This window comes from Seriola aureovittata, chromosome 20, assembly GCF_021018895.1.
Source record: "Seriola aureovittata isolate HTS-2021-v1 ecotype China chromosome 20, ASM2101889v1, whole genome shotgun sequence".
In the NCBI taxonomy this organism is placed as follows: Eukaryota; Metazoa; Chordata; class Actinopteri; order Carangiformes; family Carangidae; genus Seriola; species Seriola aureovittata.
Window position 1 is genome coordinate 175,540 of NC_079383.1, and position 16,961 is coordinate 192,500.

The 16,961-nt window shown below is 41.5% G+C and overlaps 1 protein-coding gene across 1 annotated transcript in view; it reads left to right on the forward strand.

The window, feature by feature from the left end:
* Positions 1–16,961, forward strand: part of cubn (cubilin (intrinsic factor-cobalamin receptor)) — a 44,080-nt gene that overhangs the window by 7,872 nt on the left and 19,247 nt on the right. Inside the window, exons 13-32 of the mRNA XM_056363707.1 lie at positions 204–322; positions 591–825; positions 1,036–1,217; positions 1,669–1,831; positions 3,164–3,354; positions 7,979–8,135; positions 8,366–8,541; positions 8,634–8,799; positions 9,546–9,771; positions 10,075–10,205; positions 11,326–11,515; positions 11,785–11,945; positions 12,273–12,454; positions 12,831–12,987; positions 13,435–13,625; positions 13,717–13,876; positions 15,467–15,648; positions 15,833–16,001; positions 16,397–16,578; positions 16,815–16,961. The exon at positions 16,815–16,961 is cut by the window's right edge and continues 10 nt beyond it. Of these exons, the coding sequence (XP_056219682.1) occupies positions 204–322; positions 591–825; positions 1,036–1,217; positions 1,669–1,831; positions 3,164–3,354; positions 7,979–8,135; positions 8,366–8,541; positions 8,634–8,799; positions 9,546–9,771; positions 10,075–10,205; positions 11,326–11,515; positions 11,785–11,945; positions 12,273–12,454; positions 12,831–12,987; positions 13,435–13,625; positions 13,717–13,876; positions 15,467–15,648; positions 15,833–16,001; positions 16,397–16,578; positions 16,815–16,961 (3,467 nt within the window). The remainder of the gene's footprint in view (positions 1–203; positions 323–590; positions 826–1,035; positions 1,218–1,668; positions 1,832–3,163; positions 3,355–7,978; positions 8,136–8,365; positions 8,542–8,633; positions 8,800–9,545; positions 9,772–10,074; positions 10,206–11,325; positions 11,516–11,784; positions 11,946–12,272; positions 12,455–12,830; positions 12,988–13,434; positions 13,626–13,716; positions 13,877–15,466; positions 15,649–15,832; positions 16,002–16,396; positions 16,579–16,814) is intronic.

Consider the following 16,961-nt stretch of genomic DNA (forward strand, 5'->3'; position numbering starts at 1 on the left):
TGGAGGTTAACTGTGTGTGTGTGTGTTTCAGAGTGTGGAGGTTAACTGTGTGTGTGTTGTGTTTCAGAGTGTGGAGGTTACCTGTGTGTGTGTGTTTCAGAGTGTGGAGGTTAACTGTGTGTGTGTGTGTTGCAGAGTGTGGAGGTTACCTGTGTGTGTGTGTTTCAGAGTGTGGAGGTTAACTGTGTGTGTGTGTGTTGCAGAGTGTGGAGGTTACCTGTCTGGCCCTGCAGGCTCCTTCAGTTATCCCAACACCCCAGGTCATGATGAATATGACCACCAGGTCAGCTGTGCCTGGGTGATCCGCATCGAGCCCAACAAGGTGAGTGACAGTCTGTACCATAGTGGACAGGTAGAGTCCACATGTCTGTCTCAGCTGAACTCATCAGTGACTCAGAGCAGTAACAGTGTTGTAGACATTACTGGGATCATCTAGTCCAGGATCAGCCCACTGGAACCTCCTGGTCCTTGAGCTCAGGTGTGGTCCAGCTTCTGTCTGTACAGGTGTTCAGGACGAGCTGAGGCGGAGCTTTGTCAGTGGATGTAATGATGTCATCACAGGTCATCTCACTCTGTTCTCTCCTCCGCAGATTCTGCGTATCACTTTTCCCTTCTTCCACCTGGAGAGCAGCACCAACTGTAACTTCGACTTCCTTCAGATCCATGATGGCGACAGTGCCTCTGCTTACATGATCGGGAAGTACTGCGGCCAGAACAACCCTCAGGAGCTTTTCAGCTCCCACAATGCCCTGTACTTCTGGTTCCGCTCCGACCACTCTGTCAATGCTGGTGGCTTCACGGTGGCCTGGCAGTCTCAGGACCCAGGTACAGGTGTTTCATTCTGGTCTAGAGTAATCCTTAGATTAATTCAAGCTAATTAAAAACTTAAAGACTTCTCTTTTTGATTCTGAAACTATGTTCAGACTGAGACACACTGCAGGCAGCTGCCGCCAGCGCTGTTAGACACTGATCTGGGGTTGTTGGTTTTAACCAGAATCCACTGTCTTCAAGTCACTATTCATCTCCCCCCATCAGTGTGTGGAGACCAGCTGACTGCTCCCTATGGCAACATTAACTCACCTGGTTACCCTGGAAACTACCCACCGAGCCGGGACTGCTATTGGACGGTGACAGTGGAGCCAAGCCTGCTCATTACCTTCGCTTTTGGGACTCTGAGTCTGGAGCATCACCCTGACTGCACCTTTGATTTCCTGGAGGTCAGACGTGTTTTCATACAGTATATCCATACATCAATATATAGATATATGCATATATTCACATATCCATGTATTCATATATTCATAGTGTGTGTGTGTGCTCCTCTCACCTCTCTGTAACCATCCCTTCATCACAGGTTCAATCAGTGTGTGTGTGTGTTGTGTGTGTGTGTGTGTGTGTGTGTGTGTGTGTGTGTGTGTGTGTGTGTGTGTGTGTGTGTGTGTGTGTGTGTGTGTGTGTGTGCGCGTGTGTTTGTGTTTGTGTGTCTGTGTCTATGTCTGTGTGTGTGTGTGTGTGTGTGTGTGTGTGTGTGTGTCTGTGTGTGTCTGTCTGTGTCTGTGTGTGTCTGTGTCTGTGTGTCAACGAGGACAATGATCTTAAGTTCTGTAACACAATCTTGAAACTCCTACTGTTGTTGTATTGATTGTGTTGTGTGGCCACATGTTGTAGATCCGGGACGGTCTTCTTCCTGAAGACCCTGTTCTGGGGAAGTACTGCAGTACTGGAGCCCCTGCCCCCCTGAGGACCACAGGTCCAGCTGCTTGGATCCACTTCCACTCTGACTCCAGTGTCTCTGACCAAGGCTTCCACATCACATACACAACATCACCAAGTGAGAACCTGTGCACACAAGAAGTACACACAATGTAAAACAATGTAACACAGTGTAACACAATGTAACACAATCCATGAATGACACTGTCTCCCACAACTTTTAATTTAGCCATATCATACTCGAGGATTTGATGTTGTACTGAATCGAGCCGTGCTGATATCCAGAACAACATCACTCCCTCAGATATTGCTTTTATACAACAGTTGTACGAGCGCCATATTAGTAAAATAAGGAGCAAGAGATTATGATTTGTTTGTTTATTTTATCATTTATTTGCCTACAACAATACTAATAGTTCAGCAAATGTTATTTCTGGAAATATTTTCATCTTTACAAAGTTTGTAACAGACTAAGATAGATAACGCTAATTAACGGTTAATACTATAATAATACATTGTGTATATTATATATGTATATATATCTATATATATATATATATACATATGTGTATGTGTATAAATCTTCTGCTTTTTCAGACAGTTGGTTTGAAAACAGTGAAGTACAGGATATATATGTATAAAATATATTTAGATTGATTGATTGATAGTGAGTGAATTTCAGCAGAACTAAATAGAACCAGATAAAGATGAAACCAGTTCAGTTGAGGATGTTTAGTGATGGTTCTGTAGATGGTTCTGTTACAGCTGTAGCTTTAGGTCAACATATAAACTTAAACAGGTTGTTGCGTCGATAAATGAACTTTTCTCTCTGGTTGAATTGATGTGGTGCGGGTATTGAAGCTGTTAGAAGATTCTGTATGAAGTTTACATTATGTACATAATGTTTTCTGATTTGCCAGAGCAGCTAAATGTGATGATGGTCGTCTGCATTATTTCCTTGCTCTTCTTAATTAGGGTGATTATGAGCTTTCCATCCAGACTCTGAGGTAATTTATACCACAGGGGGCGCTGTACAGCACTTTTTCATGTGCTCCAGATTCAGTCAGTCATACTTCAACATCTGTCATATTTAATAATGAAGAGTTTCTCTCTGGTCAGACAGTATGTCTTAGAGTTTCATGTCAGGTTTGGTGAATAGCTAAAGATGTTTATATCAAACTGATCCATTAGTGGTCTCATGGTCTCTGAAGTCTGTTCTGAGGGTTCACTCAGAGTCTGAGGAGAGTCACCTGGATCTGGTCCAACTCATCCGTTCATGGTGCAGTAGAGCTGTACCTGAAGGTTTCATATAGATCATGGTGTCAGTATCTCTCTCTGAGGACTGAACCTCATCTCTACAACATATTGACCTCCTCAGTGTTGTCAGCCTCATGCTTCGTGTCCTGACATGCACAGGTACAGTCCTCATCCAGGTGTATGTGGTTTCCAGGTGACCCTGGTTGTGGTGGTACCTTCACTGACAGTGAGGGCATCATCATCTCCCCCAACTGGCCCAATGACTACGCCCACAATCGCCAGTGCATCTACCTGATAAGGTTACCGGCCAGTGAGAAGGTTTCCCTTAACTTCACGCACATGAACCTGGAGAGTCATAGCAGCTGCACCTTCGACTATGTGGAGGTAGGATGTTTCCAATTATCAGGCTGCAGGTTGATAATAAAACGCTGCATTACAACAGTAACTATATCATGTGTCCATACATCTGTAGTTATAACTATTCATTGATTAAACTGTTTTCATGGATTCCTGGTGGACTTCCTACACACATCAGACTGGTCAGTTGTAACTCCATATAATTCATGGAGACGCCCTCAGTCTGTGTGTCTACCACCTCCTCCTTTGATTGTTCAGACTTTAACTGAGGGTGCAGAGCAGGCTTCTCCAGTTTGGACCCAGACCTGTTGGTGGATTCCTGGTGTACCTGTCTACAGGTACTACCTGTACTACCTGGAAAATCCACCATTATAATATCAGTCCATCAAATTGCAGCTCACCTAGCTTTTAATGGGAAAGGGAGATGGCTCTCTGATTGGTTTATTGCATGTTAGACCCAAAATACTCCCATTATTCATTCAGAGACTCTGATTAACCTTTTTTTTCTGCCGTTAAAATAACAGAAGTGATGTGGAAACAACCTGAATGCTCGTCCTCCTTTAGACCACATGTTTAGTTTGATAAATGAGGCCCATAGAGTTTTTATATTATTATTATTTATATTTTTAAATGTGTTTTTCTTTGTGAGGCAGTGATGGTGTGTGTATAGCTTGTGTTTACAGTTTGTTTACAGTTTGTGTTTATAGTTTGTTTATAGTTTGTTTATAGTTTGTTTATACTTTGTGTTTACAATTTGTGTTTACAGTTTGTGTTTATAGTTTGTTTATAGTTTGTGTTTATAGTTTGTGTTTGTAGTTTGTTTATAGTTTGTTTACAGTTTGTGTTTATAGTTTGTGTTTACAGTTTGTGTTCATAGTTTGTTTAAAGTTTGTGTTTATTGTCTGTTTACAGTTTGTGTTTATAGTTTGTGTTTGTAGTTTGTTTACAGTTTGTTTACAGTTTGTGTTTATAGTTTGTGTTTGTAGTTTGTTTATAGTTTGTTTACAGTTTGTGTTTATAGTTTGTGTTTACAGTTTGTGTTCATAGTTTGTTTAAAGTTTGTGTTTATAGTCTGTTTACAGTTTGTGTTTATAGTTTGTGTTTGTAGTTTGTTTACAGTTTGTGTTTATAGTTTGTGTTTGTAGTTTGTTTATAGTTTGTTTACAGTTTGTGTTTATAGTTTGTGTTTACAGTTTGTGTTTATAGTTTGTTTATAGTTTGTGTTTGTAGTTTGTGTTTATGATGTGTTTATAGTTTGTGTTTGTAGCTTGTGTTTACAGTTTGTTTATAGTTTGTGTTTACAGTTTTTGTTTATAGTTTGTTTATAGTTTGTGTTTATAGTTTGTGTTTACAGTTTGTGTTTATAGTTTGTGTTTACAGTTTATGTTTATAGTTTGTGTTTAAAGTTTGTGTTTACAGTTTGTGTTTATAGTTTGTGTTTATAGCTTGTTTACAGTTTGTGTTTATAGTTTGTGTTTATAGCTTGTTTACAGTTTGTGTTTATAGTTTGTGTTTAAAGTTTGTGTTTACAGTTTGTGTTTATAGTTTGTGTTTATAGCTTGTTTACAGTTTGTGTTTATAGTTTGTGTTAACAGTTTGTGTTCATAGTTTGTGTTTAAAGTTTGTGTTTATAGTTTTGTAGTTTGTTTACAGTTTGTGTTTATAGTTTGGTTACAGTTTGTGTTTATAGTTTGTGTTTACAGTTTGTGTTTACAGTTTGTTTATACTTTGTGTTTATAGTTTGTTTATAGTTTATATTTGTAGTTTGTGTTTACAGTTTGTGTTTATAGTTTGTGTTTACAGTTTGTGTTCATAGTTTGTTTTTATAGTTTGTGTTTACAGTTTGTGTTTATAGTTTGTGTTTAAAGTTTGTTTTTACAGTTTGTGTTTATAGTTTGTTTTTAAAGTTTGTTTTTACAGTTTTTGTTTATAGTTTGTGTTATAGTTTGTGTTATAGTTTGTGTTTATAGTTTGTTTACAGTTTGTGTTTATAGTTTGTGTTTACAGTTTGTTTACAGTTTGTGTTTACAGTTTGTGTTTATAGTTTGTTTATAGTTTGTGTTTATAGTTTGTTTAAAGTTTGTGTTTATAGTTTGTTTACAGTTTGTGTTTACAGTTTGTGTTTATAGTTTGTTTACCGTTTGTGTTTACAGTTTGTGTTTAAAGTTTGTTTATAGTTTGTGTTTAAAGTTTGTTTAAAGTTTGTGTTTATAGTTTGTTTACAGATTGTGTTTACAGTTTGTGTTTGTAGTTTGTTTACAGTTTGTTTACAGTTTGTGTTTATAGTGTGTGTTTGTAGTTTGTTTATAGTTTGTTTACAGTTTGTGTTTATAGTTTGTGTTTACAGTTTGTGTTTATAGTTTGTTTATAGTTTGTGTTTACAGTTTGTGTTTATAGTTTGTGTTTATAGTTTGTTTTTAAAGTTTGTTTACAGTTTGTGTTTATAGTTTGTGTTTACAGTTTGTGTTTATAGTTTGTTTATAGTTTGTGTTTGTAGTTTGTGTTTATGATGTGTTTATAGTTTGTGTTTGTAGCTTGTGTTTACAGTTTGTTTATAGTTTGTGTTTACAGTTTTTGTTTATAGTTTGTTTATAGTTTGTGTTTATAGTTTGTGTTTACAGTTTGTGTTTATAGTTTGTGTTTACAGTTTATGTTTATAGTTTGTGTTTATAGCTTGTTTACAGTTTGTGTTTATAGTTTGTGTTTATAGCTTGTTTACAGTTTGTGTTTATAGTTTGTGTTTAAAGTTTGTGTTTACAGTTTGTGTTTATAGTTTGTGTTTATAGCTTGTTTACAGTTTGTGTTTATAGTTTGTGTTAACAGTTTGTGTTCATAGTTTGTGTTTAAAGTTTGTGTTTATAGTTTTGTAGTTTGTTTACAGTTTGTGTTTATAGTTTGGTTACAGTTTGTGTTTATAGTTTGTGTTTACAGTTTGTGTTTACAGTTTGTTTATACTTTGTGTTTATAGTTTGTTTATAGTTTATATTTGTAGTTTGTGTTTACAGTTTGTGTTTATAGTTTGTGTTTACAGTTTGTGTTCATAGTTTGTTTTTATAGTTTGTGTTTACAGTTTGTGTTTATAGTTTGTGTTTAAAGTTTGTTTTTACAGTTTGTGTTTATAGTTTGTTTTTAAAGTTTGTTTTTACAGTTTTTGTTTATAGTTTGTGTTTATAGTTTGTTTATAGTTTGTGTTTATAGTTTGTGTTTACAGTTTGTGTTTATAGTTTGTGTTTACAGTTTGTTTACAGTTTGTGTTTACAGTTTGTGTTTATAGTTTGTTTATAGTTTGTGTTTATAGTTTGTTTAAAGTTTGTGTTTATAGTTTGTTTACAGTTTGTGTTTACAGTTTGTGTTTATAGTTTGTTTACCGTTTGTGTTTACAGTTTGTGTTTAAAGTTTGTTTATAGTTTGTGTTTAAAGTTTGTTTAAAGTTTGTGTTTATAGTTTGTTTACAGATTGTGTTTACAGTTTGTGTTTGTAGTTTGTGTTTATGATGTGTTTATAGTTTGTGTTTGTAGCTTGTGTTTACAGTTTGTTTATAGTTTGTGTTTACAGTTTTTGTTTATAGTTTGTTTATAGTTTGTGTTTATAGTTTGTGTTTACAGTTTGTGTTTATAGTTTGTGTTTACAGTTTTGTTTATAGTTTGTTTATAGTTTGTGTTTATAGCTTGTTTACAGTTTGTGTTTATAGTTTGTGTTTAAAGTTTGTGTTTACAGTTTGTGTTTATAGTTTGTGTTTATAGCTTGTTTACAGTTTGTGTTTATAGTTTGTGTTAACAGTTTGTGTTCATAGTTTGTGTTTAAAGTTTGTGTTTATAGTTTTGTAGTTTGTTTACAGTTTGTGTTTATAGTTTGGTTACAGTTTGTGTTTATAGTTTGTGTTTACAGTTTGTGTTTACAGTTTGTTTATACTTTGTGTTTATAGTTTGTTTATAGTTTATATTTGTAGGTTGTGTTTACAGTTTGTGTTTATAGTTTGTGTTTAAAGTTTGTTTTTACAGTTTGTGTTTATAGTTTGTTTTTAAAGTTTGTTTTTACAGTTTTTGTTTATAGTTTGTGTTTATAGTTTGTTTATAGTTTGTGTTTATAGTTTGTTTACAGTTTGTGTTTATAGTTTGTGTTTACAGTTTGTTTACAGTTTGTGTTTACAGTTTGTGTTTATAGTTTGTTTATAGTTTGTGTTTATAGTTTGTTTAAAGTTTGTGTTTATAGTTTGTTTACAGTTTGTGTTTACAGTTTGTGTTTATAGTTTGTTTACCGTTTGTGTTTACAGTTTGTGTTTAAAGTTTGTTTATAGTTTGTGTTTAAAGTTTGTTTAAAGTTTGTGTTTATAGTTTGTTTACAGTTTGTGTTTACAGTTTGTGTTTATAGTTTGTTTACCGTTTGTGTTTACAGTTTGTGTTTATAGTTTGTTTACCGTTTGTGTTTACAGTTTGTGTTTAAAGTTTGTTTATAGTTTGTGTTTAAAGTTTGTTTAAAGTTTGTGTTTATAGTTTGTTTACAGTTTGTGTTTACAGTTTGTGTTTAAAGTTTGTTTAAAGTTTGTGTTTATAGTTTGTGTTTACAGTTTGTGTTTACAGTTTGGGCTAAAAGCTGCACGTACAGAAGACTCAGCATGTCTCCTTCCTGTTCTTTCCCGCCTCTCTCTCAGGTCCGTGACGGCAGTGTGGAGACCGACCCTCTGATTGGCAAATACTGTGGGACCACCCTCCCAGCCCCCATCATCTCATCCTCCAACTTCCTGTGGATCCGGTTCAGGTCTGACAGCTCAGTGAGCCGGGCTGGTTTCAGGGCCGTCTACACTGTGGGTGAGTCTTCACACATTTATACACACACATGACATGACATCATGTTTATGTGTTCTCTGGTGAGGAGCAGGAAAGTGTCAGAACAGCTGATAAAGTCACGGCTTCAGTCTCAGACTGTGTTCATGTTCATGTTAACAGACCTGACACTGGAATAACATATGATTAGAAAAGATGTAATATTACAATTGTTTTCCAGTTCATTAAAACTCAAAGTAAATCCCCCACCCCAGGTTGTGGAGGTACTCTGTCTGGGACTGGGCAGCTCCGCTCTCCCTACCACCCCAACGCCTACCCCCACAACAAGGTCTGTGAGTGGGTCATCAACCAGCCAGAGGGCTACGTGGTCACACTCAACTTCCTGTCCTTTGACGTTGAGGGGGGGTCCTGTCGGTTCGACTTTGTCGAGGTAAAGTGACACATTCTACACGTGTGATGTCCTTGATCTCATGGAACAGAGGGGGGACAGTGGGTCAGTCATCATGCGTCCTCTGTCTCCAGGTCAGGGACGGCTCCACGTCCAGCTCTCCACTGCTGGGGACATTTTGTGGTGTTGAGACTCCCCCCAGTCTCCAGTCCACTCAGAGATCCATGTACGTCCGCTTCAAGACCGACTCATCCGTCAGTAACCACGGCTTCGAGGCGGCCTACAGCTCTGCCTTGGAGGGTGAGAGTCTGCAGACACTTCGCATTGAACAGGATCCTGAAATCACACTGATGATCTTATTCAGCAAAAAACATTTTTAAAGATTTGATTTGGTTTGATTTTAGTGGCATCCTGCAAAACACCAAGGGAAATCTGGAGTCTGTTAGTCTGGTCGATGTTGTCTGTTGTCTGTGTGTGTGTGTGTGTTGTGTGTTGTGTGTGTGTGTGTGTGTGTGTGTGTGTGTGTGTGTGTGTGTGTGTGGCTTTCATGATCAGACACAAACACCACGTTCAGTCTGATTCACTGTGACAGTCTCTTACTTTGTGTTTAGCTCCTTGTGTGGAAACAGAAGAGAAGAATATCGCATCATCACTTTCACACTGATTTTGAATCCACTTCCTTTGAACTCAGCTCCTTTTCCAGTTCAAACCATGAACTGAATCCAGTCTCTGTGATCACAGTGAAACACACAGCAATTAAATGTAAACATGCCGGTCCTGGTCAGAACCTAAACATTAACTCCAGAGACTCTCATCTGGTTAACACTGTAAACCTTTACAAGATGCTTTGAAATACTCAGTGTACATTGGTATGCTTTCTCAGGGTTATGCTAAGCTAATGCTAAGGGTGTCATTGACTTTTTAACATGCTGAGATCTTCAAGTCTGTGGCTGATGACCCAGATTTCTCTAAAGAGACTCAGGGTCAGGGTTCCTGAAGTCCACCATCTCCATCGATGACCATCTGCCCTCTTCCTCCTGACCCAGGATGTGGTGACACCCTGACCAGTCCCTCAGGCACCATCACCACCCCTGGCCACCCTACCAACTACCCCCATGGTGCCAGGTGCACCTGGTACATAAATGTTGCCCCCGGCAAACTGGTCCGGCTCACCTTTGAGTCTTTCAACCTGGAGTACCACACGAACTGTGTCCTGGACTATCTGGAGGTCTACGACAATGGGACTGTTGAGACCGGAACCAAGATTGGCAGGTAGATACTGTGTGTGTGTGTGTGTGTGTGTGTGTGTGCGTGCGTGCGTGCGTGCGTGCGTGCGACCAGGAGGAACCAGACTCTGGTTCCAGAGTCTTTAAAGTCAGTCAGACTCCAGTAGACTGTCTCATGTCTCTGACCATAAAGACGTGATTGATGGAGAGAAGCTGAGATTCTTCATCTCTGCAGAGACTTCTGAGTGACAGTGTGTGTGTGTGTGTGTGTGTGTGTGTGTGTGTGTGTGTGTGTGTGTGTGTGTGTGTGTGTGTGTGTGTGTGTGTGTGTCTGTTGTGTTGTGTCCAGGTACTGTGGGCGTTCAGTGCCTCCCTCCATCACTAGCATTGACAATCAGCTGACTCTGCTGTTTGTGACAGACTCCAGTTTGTCCACAGAGGGATTCTCTGCCAGCTACATCTCCCTCAACGCTGCCACAGGTAACACTCACCTGGTCAGAGAGGTGACCTCACACTGACCCTTCACCTCACAGCTCAGCCTCCACTTCAACATCTCGCTGAGTTCAGACCGGACTGTGGGGATTCCAGTCCTGGGTTCAGGTCCTGGTGTGACCAGTTTGGACACAGCTGTAAAGATTAGGCTCAGAGGTCTTAAAGAAGACAGCCTCCTCATTCATTAGTGAGACCACTGTGTTGGTCCAGACACTGAGGCTCCAAAACAATGATTCATCTTGTAAATTATCATTTTTATATTTTATAATATTATAAACATGAGAGACTTTGTAAGGTGATTAGTCTATTTCATGACTGATAAACCTCAGAACTCAACACACTGATACACTCACAGACTGACACACACACTCACAGACTGACACACACACACACACACACGCACACATACTGATACAGACACACTGATACACACTCACAGACTGACACACACACACACATTGATACAGACTCACAGGCTGACACACACACACACTGACTGACACACACACACATGCACACACACTGATACACACACACACACATTGATACTGACACACTGATACACACTCACAGACTGACACACACACACACACACACATTGATACAGACACACTGATACACACTCGCAGACTGACACACACACACACATTGATACAGACTCACAGACTGACACACACACACTGATACACACACACACACATTGATACTGACGCACACACAGACACACACACAAGATACTTTGATAAACGGTGTGTGTGTAGAGAACAGCTAGGACCAACAGTCTGAGCACCACAGTGAGTCTCACTCATGAACATCTTGATGAAGATGACCATGACGTGAATCTCTGAGCTCATTAGCTGTGCAGGACTAAAGTACTCTGATGTCTAATCAGTCATGTGGTTCAGTTAACCACCAACCTTCTGCTGTGTTTGTCTTTAACTATGTGTGAGTGAGCAGAGAGTGTAGGAGTGAACCGCTGGAAATCCAGAGAGTGTTAGCATGAGCTGTTAGCATGAACTGTTAGCATGAGCTGTTAGCATCTTAGAGAAATAACAAGGTGATTTAATGTGAAGATGAAGCTGTAGCTTCTGTTTCTCTCTCTCTTCAGATTGTAGTGAGACCTTCACTGCCCCCACAGGCTCCTTCTTTTCACCTAACTACCCCAACTACTACCCCACCAACAGAGACTGCATCTACAAGATCATTGTTCAGGTCAACATGCAGATCAAGCTGAACTTCACCAGCTTTTACCTGGAGGGTTTCCCTCCTTCATGCAGCTCAGACTTTGTGGAGATCAGGTGAGAGAAGGATGAAGGTTGGAGAAGAGGAGGCTGGATCCAGACTCTTCTCAAAACTGAACAAATGAGCAATGAATGAATCTTAGAAGTATCATTTGAACGTCTGTGTCGCTCTGCATGATGTTTGTGAGATATGTCTCGAGGTGAGATTGTGTCTCATCCTCTCGGATACCTGACACTTACACTGTGGTTTTTAATCCAACTGTCCACAGGTGACACACCTGTCTCCTTTATTGACCTCTGACCCTCTGAACTTCTTGTCTTTTCAGGGATGGTGGTTATGAGACGTCTCCTTTGATTGGTAAGTTCTGCTCCAATCAGAGGCCTCCGGTCCTGGTATCCCATAGCAACCGCCTGTGGGTCAGATTCCGCTCCGACGGCTCGATAACACGTAGTGGGTTCATGGCTCACTGGGACGGATCACTAGCTGGTGAGTGTCACACTGTTTTTATATTAGGAGCTGTTTGACCTGTGAGGTTCATCAGACAGAAACAGAATGAAAGAAGAAGAAGAAGAAGAAGAAGAAGAAGAAGAAGAGTGTTCACTGCAGAACAAACAGAAGCATCAGATCAGGTCTCACCACTAGGGGGAGACAGAGGAGGACGTTTTATGATCCATGTTTGTGATTTCACCTGAAGGACGATGTTTGTTCTTCACATCAACGTGTAAAAGAGTGAACTACATGTCCTCCAGGGACGAGGGACACACACACACACGCACACGAAACTCTCCATGTGATGTCGTTCCTTCCTTCCAGGCTGTGGGGGGTCTTTGACGACGGCCACTGGGCAGTTCTCCTCCCCTAACTACCCCCTGCCCTACCATCCTAACTCTGAGTGCTACTGGACCGTCGGGACCAGCCAAGGCAGCCGGCTGATCCTCTCCTTCTCTGACTTCCACCTGGAGTCCAGCTCCACCTGCACATATGATTACCTGGCTGTGAGTACTGTCCCCCCAGGGTGGGGTGGGGGGTGGGGTAGGGGTAGTTTCCAAACACTGTGTGTGTGAGGAGGTGGAGGTGTGTAAATATAATTCATGTGGATTCAGGATTGTGTTCTTGATGGTTTTTAAATGTGGAGAAATACTGTTGATATTTGAATTGAACAGCGAAAGATATAAACTCCACAGAGGGTCAGGTTTTAATCCTCAGTGTTTTTCAGACGGATCCATGTTTTGTTAGTAACATGATCATCAGGAGCTCATCATTAGGTTTCACTGATCAACAGCTGGTGTGTGTGTGTGTGTGTGTGTGTGTGTGTGTGTGTGTGTGTGTGTGTGTGTGTGTGTGTGTGTGTGTGTGTGTGTGTGTGTTCAGGTGCATGATGGGAACAGCAGCAGTGCTCCAGAGATAGCCAGGTTGTGTGGCAGTCAGCTTCCCAGCAGCATCAACTCCTCCAGTCACCAGCTGTTCATCAAACTACGCACTGACAGCAGCATCAGCACCGGAGGCTTCGTGGCATCATACACCTCCAGTACGGCCACACACACACACACACACACACACACACACACACATAGGCTGTAGTGTTATACTTGGTAGTTTTAGAAAATAAACCTTAGGTTGCTTTATTCATCACATTCATCAGATGTTCGGAGGTTCAATATTCAAACTGAACTCAGTAAAAGTCCAGAGGAAGCGGTTGTCATTAATCAGATGTTTTAATGGATCTGTGTCTGTGTCATCTGATCAGTTTAAAGGATTTTGTATTTTCAGGTGTTAATGAGAGTTGTGTCACTGAGTCCATCCTGGTGAAGGTTGTTGGACAGTAATACAGATCAATCCAGGACCTTATATTTAATAAATCTGGATCAATAGAGAGTCGTCAATACAGTGTGTGCCATGTGTGTATTCTGTGTATTTAAGAGTGTATTGTGTGTATTTCAGAGTGTGTATTTCAGCGTGTGTTGTGTGTTTTCAGCGTGCCGTGACGTGCTGATCTCAGGCAGACACCAGGGGGTGCTGGAGTCACTGAACTTTCCCAACGAATACCCAGACAACTCGTACTGCAGCTGGACCATCCAGGCCAGTGGAGGAAACACCATCAACTACACCTTCACGTCCTTCGAGCTGGAGTCCACCTCCAGCAGCTGTCCGTACGACTATGTGAAGGTGCTGCTCCTCTCCAACAGCCCCGATTATTATGGCTGTGTGTTTTACTGTGCACTCACATCTCTCTCTCTCTCTCCATATGTCTCCCCAGCTCTATAATGGACCGAACACACAGGCTCCTCTGATTGGTTCATTCTGCGGGTACAGGCCCCCACCAGCCAACAGCAGCTCTGGCTCCTCCCTCACTGTGGTGTTCAGATCAGACAGCTCCTTGTCTCTGTCCGGCTTCCGGATGATGTGGTACCAGAACGGTGAGAGGGAGTGTGTGTGTGTGTGTGTGTGTGTGTGTGTGTGTGTGTGTGTGTGTGTGTGTGTGTGTGTGTGTGTGTGTGTGTGTGTGTGTGTGTGTGTGTGTGTGTGTGTGTGTGTGTGTGTGTGTGTACGTGTGTGTGTACGTGTGTGTGTGTGTGTGTGTGTGTGTGTGTGTGTGTGTGTGTGTGTTGTGTGTGTGTGTGTGTGTGTGTGTACGTGTGTGTACGTGTGTGTACGTGTGTGTGTGTGTGTACGTGTGTGTGTACGTGTGTGTGTACGTGTGTGTGTACGTGTGTGTGTACGTGTGTGTACGTGTACGTGTGTGTACGTGTGTGTGTACGTGTGTGTGTACGTGTGTGTGTGTGTGTGTACGTGTGTGTACGTGTGTGTGTACGTGTGTGTACGTGTGTGTGTACGTGTGTGTACGTGTACGTGTGTGTACGTGTGTGTGTACGTGTGTGTGTACGTGTGTGTGTGTGTACGTGTGTGTGTGTGTACGTGTGTGTGTACGTGTGTGTGTACGTGTGTGTACGTGTACGTGTGTGTACGTGTGTGTGTACGTGTGTGTGTACGTGTGTGTGTGTGTGTGTGTACGTGTGTGTGTGGGGGCAGGGTGTCTCACTTTATCAGAACATTATCAGAACTAAAACCCACAAACACTTTATAGTAACTTATTATTTTACCCAGCAGACATCAGAGGGTCATCTTGTGTTGCGCTCTTGTTGAACTTGTTTAATACAGAGAGGAGCAACAGTGGCATGAATTCATTACCGAGTTTCTGACATTAGAAAATAATAAAATATGTTTTAAAATAAAGTTCAGATTGTATTTGTTTTCATGAGGAATAGTTATAACACTATGAGTTTTCTAAAATGGAAATGGATACAGGAGTTATTTCATCCCACATATTTATTTTTATATTTATCTTTTTTGTTACTTAGTGGATTGAATTGTCTTTTCTCAGTTATTAAAGAAATGAAATGATTATAGAGTTATTGTATATTAGAGGTTTTGAGTGGCTGTCGTGTTGTGAGTCTCATTGTGAGTATGAACGATATGGATGTGTGTTGATGTATCTGTTGTCACTGAAGTATTGTCTATGAATTTATGTTGTTGGCTAATGGTGATCTGAATAAATAGATAAATACAGGGTCGACTCATATGTGATGATGTAACGTGTTGGAGGCAGGGACTAAACCGCTCATCCCCTGTGAACGCAGCTCTCCTGTCATGTGACAGTTTCCTGTGAGGACAGTTAATGTTGTTCCTCTTTCATGTCTAACACTGATTTTATTTAGTGTGATGATTTTACATCATCAAAACATTACTATGTTAACTATGTTCATTTTTATCCTCATGTTGATAAACTGGTGATTTTTCTGTAACACTTTCTTGGAGCAGCTCATGGTTCAGGTCTCTGACACATGACAGACAGTAGGATCTCTATTCAGAGTGTAGATGGAACCATCCAGGAGGTTCCTGTTCTCTTACTGCGGTTCTGTCTGCTCCTGCTGTCTGCTGGGTTTTGGAGCCTGGATCATCCCTGTATTAATTGTATGGTGACGCTCAGTGGTCTTCTGTCCCTGCAGGCTGTGGGGGGGATCTCTCTGGTCCACAGGGCTCCTTCACCAGTCCAGACTACCCCAGCAGGTACCCCGAGAACAGGGAGTGTTTGTGGTACATCACCACATCAGCTGGCAGCAGCATCACCCTCACCATCCATGAGTTTGACGTGGAGTTCCACCCAGACTGTAACTATGATGTTCTGGAGGTGAGACCTGGACCTGGACCTGGACCTGGTCCTGGTCCTGCTGGTTTACAGAGTTCATTAAACTGTTGTCTTTATGTTGACTATTGATAGAGACACGTCTCTGAATGAACATGTCTTCACGAGTGACTCAGCAGTGGAACCAGTGACCTGTCTTTGACCTCTGACCCCCCCCCCCCCCCCTCAGGTGTACGGAGGTCCAGACCTTTCAGCCCCTCAGCTGGTCAAGCTCTGCAGCACCACGTCCAGCCCCATGCAGATCTCCAGCACCGGGAACCTGCTCACAGTCCGCTTCAAGTCCGACGCCTACGTCAGCGGCCGAGGCTTCAACGCCAGCTGGACTGAAGTCCAGGGAGGTGGGTGGAGTCACTGAGAACCACAGAGTACCACAGAGAACCTCAGAGAACCTCACGGTGGTGAGGCTGTTATCCTGGTGGCTGGAGGTTGTTGGACTGATGGTTGTTCTTGTCAGAAGAAGAGTCAGTGACTGAGTCAGTGTCTGTGAGTCTGTGAGACTGATCCAGAATGTGAAGCTTTAAACCTGAAGTTTTTTATTAACCTGAAAACAATCAACAAGATTTCCTGAATGTTCTTTCCTTCATGTTCTGAAAGCTTGAAGTGCAGGTGCTGGATTTATTTGTTATTGATGTTCTTTGTGACTCTCCAGATCACCTGTTGTCATTCAGACTTTCTGTTATCACACAGACACACAGCTCTCTGTGACCTTTGACCCTCTGCCCCTCCTACTCAGGCTGCGGGGGTCCAGTCACTGCTCCATCAGGGGAGATCCACTCTCCTTCTTATCCCAGCAGCTACCCCAACAATGTGGACTGTTCCTGGGTCCTCAGTGTGGACTCCCACCACCGAGTCTCCTTCAACTTCTCTGACCTGGACATCGAGCAGCACAGTAACTGTGCCTGGGACTACGTGGCTGTGAGTGACTGTTTTCATGTGCTCATAACTGTAGTTGGTTCATGTGTTCATAACTGTAGTGGTCGACGAACCTTTACACATCCTGCAGAGATCAACAGTCTGCAGGGGGAAGGTTCAGTCCTGATCCTGATCCAGCTCTAACTAGACTCTGTACCAAAGAGGAAACCTGGACTGGATCTGGATCTGGACTGTGGACACGGTCTGTTTAAGACTGATCATTTACTCTGTCTCTGTAGATCCACGACGGTCCAACTGCGTCATCTCCTCTGCTGGCCCGAGTGTGTGGCTCCAGTCTGCCTCCCTCTATCACCTCCACCCAGAACTCCATGTTTGTTCGCTTCAGGTCCGACTCCAGCCGCAGCCACAGAGGATTCAGTGCTCAC